Source organism: Oncorhynchus tshawytscha, linkage group LG28, assembly GCF_018296145.1.
Source record: "Oncorhynchus tshawytscha isolate Ot180627B linkage group LG28, Otsh_v2.0, whole genome shotgun sequence".
NCBI lineage: Eukaryota > Metazoa > Chordata > Actinopteri > Salmoniformes > Salmonidae > Oncorhynchus > Oncorhynchus tshawytscha.
In genome coordinates this window covers 22765348-22777096 of record NC_056456.1, presented here as the reverse complement: position 1 = coordinate 22777096, position 11749 = coordinate 22765348, and the positions used below count along the sequence as shown (strand labels likewise).

The following is an 11749-nucleotide window of genomic DNA, read 5'->3' as shown; positions in this document are numbered from 1 at the left end:
AGCTTTTCTTGAAGGTATCTGTAACCAAACAGATGCACATCTGTACTACCAGTCGTGAAATCCGTAGATTAGGGCCTTAATGAATTAATTTCCTTATATGAACTATAACTCAGGTAAAGCTTTGGAATTGTTGTTGGTTGTGTTTATATTTTTGTTCAGCATAGATGTTTTCAATGTTAATTCATATTCAGGACCTAAAGAGAGTAATGAGCAACGAGTACAGTGAGTGATGAGATCTGTGAAGAGGCGGCACACTTCTGATTTACAATCATTTAATTAATGTCAAATGTAGTTTACAAACGGGAAAGACACGTACCATTTTCAAGAATATACAAGACACAAATTATTTGACACAATCATCTTGTGCAATTTGTCATCTTTGGGGCAGGTTGAAATAAATCTCCAGTTGAAGGAACCACAAAGTGAGAGAAGACCTTAACCCTTAACAGTGTTGTGAAGCAGATTCACACAACTTGTCTTGACACACAAGTGCAGTCAGCTCAAACATCCTATTACGGGTTCAAAGGTGCCCCACACATACTGTTGCACAGCTCTAAGTGTTCATTTGCCTATGCATGGTTACCTGTACACGTGACTAAAGTGAAACTAGAACACAAACCTATACACACACACGTACTGTATGAATGAACAGAGGTATTGAGGGGGGGGGGGATCTGTGTAACAATGTGGAATTGTTCTACGGATCCTTTGAAGTTCTACGAGCCTGTGATCATCCCTTCAAACAGGTTGCTCCAGAACATTCCTTTTACAGGAACAATAATACTGTACTAAAGATGTTGTATACTGCTTTTATGAAAACAAATCTGCTGTAGGTCTACATTGCAGCCATCCCTATGACTCAAATAATCCTTGTAAAATAGCATCTAAATCCACAATGTAGGGAGATGATCAAGGACAAGCTTAAACAGAAACCCACCCCCCCCGCAATAAACACTAAACTGGAGACAGTTCTGAAGACGCTAGTCCGTGAAGAAAATGGATGTGAATGGAAACCAGAAGGTCTGGACTGAAATAAATATCCAACGCTTTGCATGTGATTAAAGCCATCATCTATTGTTCCCCTTCACTGAAAATGTAACATTTCTGTTCTGTACATGTGTTAATACACAGGGGTTAAAGCAACAAAATAATCCCATGACTGAAACTTCAGTCGATGTCAGAACGACTGTCTGGGGCCACTTAACCTCCACTTTCATGTAAAAAAAGTCATGACCATCATGCATTTAGGAAAAGAGGATAATTTCGGAGTTTGACCAATTCCAGTCCTTTTCATTATTGGAGAAAAAATAGAAAGAAAAAAAGAATCCATGGAAATCCGTCCCAGTGTCAGGGAATTTAACCCTGTAGTATATCTGTTGGGTTTCTGTTGGGGGTTTGAATTCAGTCATAAACCTTGAAATTCTTCTTTCTTTTTTGTCAGCTTACATCAATACAGACATCACAGGATACATTGTTTTACAACTACAAAGCACATCACCTTGCTGTGGGGAAGTGTTCAGTAACTGGGCTTGGGCAGTCAGAGTGGGCTGGGACAACATGTCGGCCCACTGCTCCTTCCCTCACAGATGGGAAGGACCTGCCTTGACGAGTTGCCAGGTTGGAAGCCTGGCTAGGTCGCACAATGGAAGCAACACTCAAAAACATTTCTGGAGAAGTATCTTTTGAGGCTTTATCAGAGTGGAGGTTCAAAACAGAAAACCTAAGTGATCAGTAAAGTGATTTAATCAACAGGTAGGCTGGTCAACTGAGGACAAGCAGCGTAGGTGGAGGTTAACTCAACTGTGTTCCCGGTTGTGATTTAGGAAACAGCGGTTCATTTGACCAGCGTTGCAGTTCCGTAACAAATTAAAGCCATCATCTCCCCTCATCTAGTGTTAGAGCGATGTGAACCTTTCCATTAAAACATCAAATCAAAAAACATATACTCCTTGCTTTAGGTTTAAAACTTCGACAGCTTTTACTGTATAGTTGAAGAAAAAATGTACACCATCTAAACCTTGAATTTCTAGTTGAGTAGTTTATTATTATTATTATTGTGACTTAAATCTATTCCTGTACAATGAAATACAACTTCAACCTCAAGACGACAACATTGGTTGAAAAATAGGGCTTTCTTTTTCACATTGATTAAACATCACTCCCTACCCTTCCTCAAAACTCTAACTAAAAACTGGACTTTATTAATATATACTTTTGTGAGTTTGTGTGTGTGTGAGTTTGTGTGTGTGTGCGAGCGCGCATATGTGTGAATGTGTGTAAGCATGTGTGCACATATGTATAGAAGTGTAAGCTCTATGTCATTTACACACAACACTGTAAACTAACATACACTATTATACATGTGCTTGCACTGATTCTTGGAATTTGGTTGACTTCACGATTTAAGACCACAAAAGGAAAAAAAGAGGCTGAAAAGAAGAGGATCCTCTGGATGTTCTGAGGTTGTCAGTTTGGTAGAAAGCTCAGAGTTCATCGTTTTCCTTTCCCCCTTACCAGGCCTTCAAGCAGGGTGCAACGACCGGCGGCCAGCTCAATATCTAGCTTGGCTGTCCTGATGGCTTGGACCAAGATGGGTTTTCTACACACAGCGAGCAGTGATGGTAAAAAGGAGGGGGGGGGGGGTTACATCACCACCTCCTCCTACCTGAACACACCTTTCAGCATGGTGAGACGATGGTGAGGCAAGCAAGGGAGGAGGGCTCCATGAGTGTAAAGCTGGGTTGCCTGAGAGCTAAAGGATGAAAACACATAGAACCAGAAGTGTGAGCCAGGGTGGAGGGGATTTGACTGTGGAGTGGACCACTCACCACTTGAGGGCAGGCAGGCGGTTGGAGGAGCCAGAGAGGGGTGGTTGGTTTATTTGTCATTCTGAGAACACTCAGACATAATGGGCAACTGGGTTCGGTTCTGTTCCCAACCGGGTTGGTTGATCAATCAGTCAGTCCTCCCCTGATCGGAAGAGTCAATCAAGACATCAGTCTTGTCTCTTTAAGCTATGGGGGGGGGCTTTACAAACCCCAAAACACAAACGGTGAGAACAAATGGAAATAAAAAGAGGAAAACATGGAGTGGGGGGGTTGGAGGGGGAGGCCGGTCAGGGAAGGCGTAGTCTTCTTCACAAGTAGACGCGCCTTAGATCTCCTGGCGATGTGATGGTGTTGCATTGTGGGCAAAGTTTCTTATTTCCCTGTGGGAGAGAAAGAGAGAAAAGGGTCATTGTTTAGGTCACAATATGAGCAGTTAAAAGTTTGAGTAAAACAGAATGCTTGTCAAACAACCCTGGTGAAATGCGGTACTTCAACTGACTGACAGTACAGAAATAGTCCTGTAATAGATCAAAACAACCACAACAGTAAAGAACAGGTATAAAACCACATAAGAGTAGCTAACCAAACTATACTGGCATGCAGCCCACATCCAGCCACAGAGTGTGGAGACACATGCATGTATCCGCCAGTCAGACAGACGGCCTATAGTAGAGCACGTGAATCATCAAAGCCTGCTGATCATCCTGTTCCAGGACTCCTGCTCTGTTCTGTTCTGCTCTCTGCCACTTTGAATCATTGCCATCTCCTATAAAGCCGTGTTGTGTGGGTGTAATTAAAAGACAGCGGGTGCAGAAGCTGAGAGAACAGGGCAAGGTACGCTGTGTGGTCTCCTTGCGCTGTGCCAAAATAGGTGGTTGTGGTGGTTAGAGAATGGTGGAAACCTGGTAAACAAGATTTACTAGGATTTACCATCCAAAAACACTCCATTTTCCCGGGATAAATAACTACAAGAAACCGGTCAATTATAATAAATGATTTATACGAACAGCATGGCGTGAAATGGAACTGTTAAATTATATGCGCTGTCTAAATCTGGATCTCAGTATGGAGCCCAGTTCACAATGCATGTAGACCGACAGTATCATCTCATCATGGTAAGTGCTTTTCTTGTGACAGCTAGGCCTATGATACAGTAATTTAAAGACAAAATGCAGGTCTAATTTACCCATCTCTATCTGTCTTTCTGGGGTCACCTTGTTTTTAAAGTTTTTTTAAAACAAGGCACACCTGTTAATTGAAATGCATTCCAGGTGACTACCTCATGAAGCTGGTTGAGAGAATGCCAAGAGTGTGAAAAACTGTCAAGGCAAAGGGTGGCTACTTTGAAGAACCTAAAATATAAGCTCAAACACAAAAGACATGGGACATGTTGACTACCTGCTGTCACTGAACTCTCACGGGTCTCCTGTCACTGGCCCATTAACAGGAAAGAGGGGTACGGGGAAAGTTACTGGAACCACACTGATGTGTGAGGAAGAGGTGTAGCCTACTACCTGTGTGTGTGCTCCGAGCATGAGTTCCAGCACACGGGGACCTGCGGATGTAGAGTCTGACAGCTACTAGCTGACTGACCTGAGATCTATCTGGAATGAATGCAGAGGGCAAATAGTGGGAATTACTGGACTAGGGGGCAGAGTTCATACACTGAGTCCTGACACACTCAAGTGGTGGGCTGGGTTTGCCCTGTGTGTGTGGGTGTGTGTGTAAGTACACAGTGTTACATCTTTCCTCGGGACAAGGGAGCATTCAGCTGTGGGCAAACAGTGGAGTCTCCATGCTGCCAGAACCAGGGGGTCTGGACAACTCTCCCACCTAGAGTCAGGGGGTCTGGACAACTCTCCCACCTAGAGTCAGGGGGTCTGGACAACTCTCCCACCTAGAGAGTCAGAGTCAGGGGGTCTGGACAACTCTCCCCCACCACCTAGAGTCAGGAGGTCTGGACAACTCTCCCACCTAGAGTCAGGGGGCCTGGAAACTCTCCCACCTAGAGTCAGGGGGCCTGGACAACTCTCCCACCTAGAGTCAGGGGGGGGGCCTGGACAACTCTCCCACCTAGAGTCAGGGGGACAACTCTCCCACCTAGAGTCAGGGGGTCTGGACAACTCTCCCACCTGGACAACTCTCCCACCTAGAGTCAGGGGGGGGGGACAACTCTCCCACCTAGAGTCAGGGGGGGGTCCTGGACAACTCTCCCACCTAGAGTCAGGAGGTCTGGACAACTATCCCACCTAGAGTCAGGGGGGGTCTGGACAACTCTCCCACCTAGAGTCAGGAGGTCTGGACAACTATCCCACCTAGAGTCAGGGGGCCTGGACAACTATCCCACCTAGAGTCAGGGGGCCTGGTCAGGGGGCCTGGACAACTCTCCCACCTAGAGTCAGGGGCCTGGACAACTCTCCCACCTAGAGTCAGGGGGCCTGGACAACTCTCCCACCTAGAGTCAGGGGGTCTGGACAACTCTCCCACCCAGAGTCATGGGGCCTGGACAACTCTCCCACCGAGAGTCAGGGGGTCTGGAAAACTCTCCCACCGGAGCAGGGGCAGCTGGGGGGCCCAGGTAGCCCTGAACAGCTCTCTCCCCCCGGAGCAAAGAGGATTTGTAGCTCCCAACAGGTCTGCTCATGTGGAGCCCAAAGATGACCAGGCTAAGTAAAGGGGCGGAGGGGCCTTGAGTGGAGGTGGTCTCCGTAACAGTAACATGCACTCAGAGAAACTGTTAGGGAGTCTTGGACCAAGCCCAAACTGATAAGCTCTCTTGTTATGTCTTAACAGCCTTCAGGTTAATTTCAAAAGTGAATAAAGATCACTCTGAACTTAAATTAGTGCCTAACCACCTTGCAGACAGACAGACGAGCTACCATACCGTATCGTCTTTGTATATTGTTGTACACCTCAGCCAGACTGCTTGAATTTCCACTAAGAACCCCCCCTCCTCCACCCTGGCTCCAATGAGAACCAGGTTCTCCATCTCTCCCCTCTTTACACAAAGAAATTACGGCCTTTCTTGCATTTCTTCATATAAAATAAAGGAGTTACCTGATCTTAATGAGCCTGGTGTACGGTGTGGGCTTCTCACATTGCACGCCAGCTGCCGCGCTCTATTAAATCCTAAAAAAATGCCCGACGGTAACTAGATTACATGCATTTCCTTTGATGAAGACGCGGGGAGCCCTGCCGCGCAACGCTTTTATTGCTGTCTTCGGGCAACATTTTAATGCCCACATTAGGAACAAGCTGCTGCAGCAGGCACACATTTCTTAACCAACCCTCCGTGTTCCCCTTCTCAGCCCTTCTCCCTCCACCGCCTTTGTCTTTCACACACAGGGCTTTGTGATAATAAAAAAAACACAGCAGCGTATTTAATATATTGTATATTGGTGAAGGAGAGAGGAGGGCTAAACTGTGGCTGGGAAGCATTTTCTTATGAATTGCTTCCGTGTGTAGAAGCAAAAAGTGTTAGTGGACAAAGCCATCCGGTTTCCCTGGTGAGAGAGAGCAGCTAAAAACAGGAGAGGAGGAGAGAGCAGAGGGCATAGTGCACCAGGAACAACAAATGCTCCCCAAAACAAAGGCTACAGCAGTGGTCCTGGAGGTTTCTCTGCCGGGCTGGGCATACCGTACTGGGCCTGCTTTTCCAAGAGCATCTTAAGGCTAAGTTCATCGTCAGAACCTTCGTAGGAACATCGTTAAATCTCGGGGCGGTTTTCCAAAACCATCGTTAAAGTTGTAGTTGAAAATGCTGGTTATTTAGCGCCTGCCCCAGACCAGTTAAGAACAGCTCAGTGTGTTTTTAGATGCCTTTTGACTCTCCCACATAACTTTATACACAGAACATCTCCACTAAACATACAATCAAGCTGTTTACTTTCTCTCTGGAACTGCCGATAACTTGGAAACGAAGTTGACTACAAACACAACGTTGCCAATGTCTTTGCAACTGAGCAAGCAAAGGATAAAAAGATGAAAACCGAGATGAACGCATAAACATTTAAAAATAGGCCTGAAGGCTACATAGGACTTTATATTTCAAATCATATTGAAATAAATGTCATGTTCAGACAATTAGAGTTTTATTGTAGGCTAAACTGTCTTGAATTTGCTTCAATACATTTAAATACGTGCAATGACGTGCCAAATGAATCTGATTTAGTGCATTATTATAGGGTAAGCATTAGAATAAGCTGCATGACTATTTGCAGCTGTAGGTGGTAATATCTCTAGGAGCTGATCCGTCGTCAGTATTGTGGAATAATTAGAATGTTAAGGTAAAATTTGAAGGGAGAAAGCTGATCTGAGAGCAGCATGCTCTTTCTTTCGATCCCAACAGTATCAACTCATGCTTCAACGACGCACTTAGTGACCGCTCTCTCTGCATGGTGTTTTGGGAAACTCATGTTACATCTTCAGCTGTTGTAGGAAAGATGCATCGTTAAAAAACATTAGTAAGCCTAAGTTCCACTGCTATTGGGAAACCGGGCACTGTACAATAAAGGTTGAGGAGACCTGCCCAGGGGTTGAGGGGTTAGGTGGGACTCACTACTGTGTTGGTAAAGAGAGTAGAGGAGAGGTACCTACACTGTTCCTACACACCTGTGGTCAGATGCAGCACAATTGTCTATTGTCATTATGCAAAGCTTCCACTGGATAATCACTCAGCTACATTAGAAAAAAAGAAACAAAACAAACATACTCAAGAGTGTGTGGATGTGTGTGGACCTAGGGAGATATAATTCAGATGAAACAAGTAGACCTCTTTATTTCAGAGTTTAACTACCGATTTAGGGGGACCATTTTGTTTTACCATGTCCCTGTTGGAATGTGTGAGTGAGTGAGTGAGTGAGTGAGTGAGTGAGTGAGTGAGTGAGTGAGTGAGAGAGAGAGAGAGAGAGAGAGAAAGTTCAGTCACTATGAAACCAGTGGCTGTAATGTGATGAAGTAGTGTTGCCATGCAACAGCAGTGTTGCGATGTGTTGTGGAGGCTGGGTTGGCATTGGGTTCTCACCAGAGTCCTGAGCCAGCATTCCTCACAGTGGACGTGCCAGCACTGGATGGAGGTGAGGGGCATCGTGTACGAGTCCTGCCACATAGGGGGGAGAGAGGGAAAGAGAGAGCATTAATATGAGATTACAGGAGAACTGTGCGGACTGACACAAATAGACAAACGCTGGTCGCAGGCACACACGGTACAACACTGGGCAGGCCCTGACGAACGACGCCACCAAACCAAAGCACAGGCATGGAAGAGGGGGGTGGCCAGCCCAGCCGGGTGAGCGGGCAGGCAGGCAGAGGGGCGAGGGAGGGTGGGTGGGAAGGGAGCACAGAGAGCCTTACCCTCCGGAGTGGGAGCAGCCGTTTAATCCCGCCGCCGGCCATAACGTAGCCTCTATACAAACAGTAAATGCTGAGCGGGGGGAGGGGCTTTGAACAGCTCTCAGCAACCCGCCTCTCATTGGGCGCTGTTACCGCGAGGGCCCGCCCTGATTGGCCCAGATTCTTGTCTTCAGCCCTGTCTGTTTGGAATCTCTTCCTCTGTAGGGAAGTACAGAGGGGGCACCGCTGAGCACTAGAATGTGGCGGACTACAAAGCATGGAAAGAAACAGGTACGGACGGACTGGACACATGCATTCACACACAACCTGGGCGGCACTAGGCACTGGAGAGGAAGACCCACTAAAGTTTCTGTTGCAGCTCGTGTGATGTGTTTGAGACTTGTAGCAGGCTCTGAGCAAAATAATCAGCACCATGTACCATGTCCAACACATGTCATAGATTATAATTTTACAAGCCAGAACGTTGTTTCTATGAAATGCATTGAAACAGAACAGAGAACACTGAACGTGAAGATGATGTGATGTGAAATCCAATGCATCCATTTAGTGCCCAGTTCCTTAAAGCAACAGCAGGTGGTGGTAGAGATCCACTGATAAGGACCCTGCTGACTCAGTATGCCTGTATGGTTCTTTAACAAGTGTTCAGAGAACACAAACAGATCGCAAAACAAACTCCTGTAGAGAAAGATACTCAACTCTACTGCCTTACAAGCACAAGCCATTTTGTCTTTCAAAATGAGTGATGAGGTGTTAGCAGTCAAATATGACTCTTCACCACCTTGGCTGGTGGGTTAGACTTTCAGGATATTGCAGAGGCTATTTCCTCACCCATCTTAAAAAAAATAAAATCGAAATCCCGTCAACAAGGAACCGTGTCCGTCAGAGCAGAAGAGGAAAAGCGTCTTCACTCCTCAGCCTGGCTGAGTGAGATTTGTGATGGGAGGAGACGACAGCAATGACAAATGAGCTTTACGATGGTCGCTGGAGGGCAGGAGTGATCAATATGCATCTCTTCCCCTCTCCTCTCAGTCACCCCGGGGCTGGGACGACCTTTAGGAGGGACAGGCGTCAGTAATTGCTTGCTTTTCACAGAGTCAAGAGTCGTGGGGCCCGGGCCAGGGAGAAGGAGCTGCCAAAGCTGAGGAATCTGGCTTCTTCACTCTTCACTCATTCTCAAGGTGAGACTAGAAGATGGTGGGGTGGGGGTGTGTGTGGCTATGAGTGACAATGGAGGAAGTACAACCACAACACACACTCACACTTCGGAAAGGGCTGCTCAGGTATGTGGTGTTCTGTTCTTAATCCATATCATCTGATTCTCTCACATAGACCAGGGGAGCGGATGTCCGAGCAGTCATTAGGGACAGGACAGAATCAAATCTCCAGGAACCGGATGCATTGATGGATGTCAAATCACCGTGATGACGTCAATAACCAAAGACAAAAGTTTGCTTATTGATCCCCACCAAATGATAATGAACCATCAGTTGAAATGGTCAGAAAGTTGCCAGATGGTAATAAGCCATCCTGCAGCTGGGGATTCAGAACTATATGACAGTTGGTGCAACAGAATCTCTCTGACACACACAAACACAATCAATCAATCAGGTGGAGGAGAGATGGCTGACTTTCAGGCCATGCAGGAATCACTTCAACCACCAGACAATATGTCAATACAAAGCCCATGCCTGTAAACTGCAACGCTGCATCCTAAATGGTACCCCATATACCCTATGGGCCCTAGTCAAAAGTAGTGCACTATATAGGGAATAGGGTGTCAATTAGGTCCCTAGCCAAAAGTAGTGCGGTATATAGGGGATAGGGTGTCATTTGTGACATACCCAAAAGTTGTTTAAGTAGTGGATAGGCAGGTTGCTTGGGTTCAAACACTCTGATATGGCAGACATGCTTAGAGACTGAGAGAAAAGCACACGGATGGACAGAGTGAAGGTAAAGGACTATGTTGGTTGCTTACCATGCAGATGAGACACTTATATCTGTCCCCTCGAAGGATCTGTTTCTCCAGTTCCCGGATACGAGCCTTTAGTGCTTCAAATGTGGTGGCTTTCGAGCCCTCTGTGATCCTGCAACAAATGGGAAGAGGCTTGGGTCAGGTCACAGTGACACTCAAAGAGAAAGGATCCTCACCATTACATCACGGAATCCCTTGTTTTGCCTCTATGGTAGCAGCACTGCAGGAATCCAGAGGCCATTTTAATACGTAAATCACTCTTAATCTTTGTCCTCAGTCCCAGGATCTGATTGCTTTGAGTTATTTCTCGCTGGCAAGCTTTTTATTCAGCCCTTCCTTGTCAGGACACTGAGCTGTCTTTATACTGTACATGACACATCCCCATTTAACATCTGTCTATCGGTCTGTATCCTCCCAGGTCCTATCCCTACACTGACTGACCCAGGATGTACAGCTCCCTCCCCTCCTCACCTCTCAGGCCCTCCACTAAATATCCCCTGATTAATGCCCCTGCCTGGAGAATGTACGTTTAACACTGTCCTGCAGCATATGAACGAGCAATAACTAAGTCAATATGTCCGCCAGTGATTGGCCGGGACACGGCGCTGGCCAGATGTTTATGGTGATCCGCTCATTTTCCAGCCAGATGGAGTGCTGATCTACAGTATTGATTTACCATTGGACCAGCTCTCAGCGGGAGACACGCAGCAAGGCACAGCGCTCCCCCACTCCGATACTGGCCATTCGGAGGGCCCAGTGCCTTGGCTATCTATAGCTTAATTTATTATACTCCTGGCCCTGTGTGGTTCTTCAATAAGGAGTGGATTGCCCAGAGGAACACAGAGACAGTACAGGAGTTGCGCTAGACTGACCACTGTCAACACAACGTAGTTCAACTTACCTAGCCCGATAGCTACACTGAATAAAGCATTGTTTTTGTCTTTGTATTTAGATATACACACACCAATGCTGTTTTCTCATCGGAAGTTAGCATCATTTGAGTTAAGCTGAATGTGACTTCAAGAGCTTAAAATGTTCCTATGTCTGGTGTTAGTCCATTACAATACACTTGGTGACTCGAGTCAACTTGAAACTCTTGTTTGACTGGACAGAGACCTTGGCCAAGGATAGCCAGAGAAGAGAGACCAGGCCAGTCATTCTCTCCTGTGACTCCAATCTGCAACACCATGGCCATAAAGCTTTAAAATCTCCTCTTATTAGCAGGGTGCTTGTAAAAAGGCATTTAGCCTTGATTAGCGTGCTTGCTTATAAAGAAGGCCCAGTAGCGCTGTCCTCCGTAGCCTGGTGTTTTCCCTTTAACAGCATCATAAATCCCTGTGGTGGTTTACTCAACCAACACTGTCATTGGGCGGCACTGAGTAAAACTTTTCCCTATAAAAGACCAACCCTCGTCTCCTCTCTCGCTCTCAGGCACGACGTGGTTTGACGATGAATATTAATTTAGCCGGTGATTTATAAGAAACCACATTCTAAAAGTTACTTAATTCCCTCGTGCAATAAAAGGGGGTTTTAATCTTTCTTTATGTAGAGGCCTGAGCCATTGGAGCGATGGGATGGCCGATAGACTGTGGGTTTT

General features: G+C 46.2%; 1 protein-coding gene across 5 annotated transcripts in view; it reads right to left on the bottom strand.

Moving 5' to 3' along the window:
* Positions 1 to 258: 258 nt before the first annotated feature.
* rnf220a (ring finger protein 220a) overlaps positions 259 to 11749 on the bottom strand; it is a 204179-nt gene continuing 192688 nt past the window's right edge. For all 5 annotated transcript variants that reach the window (XM_024391625.2, XM_042307710.1, XM_024391627.2 and 2 more), the window contains 3 exons: positions 10156 to 10264; positions 7852 to 7926; positions 259 to 3208 (listed from right to left, as the gene is read on the bottom strand). In XM_024391625.2, coding sequence (XP_024247393.1) covers positions 3137 to 3208; positions 7852 to 7926; positions 10156 to 10264 — 256 coding nt within the window. In that variant the 3' untranslated portion in view covers positions 259 to 3136. The remainder of the gene's footprint in view (positions 3209 to 7851; positions 7927 to 10155; positions 10265 to 11749) is intronic.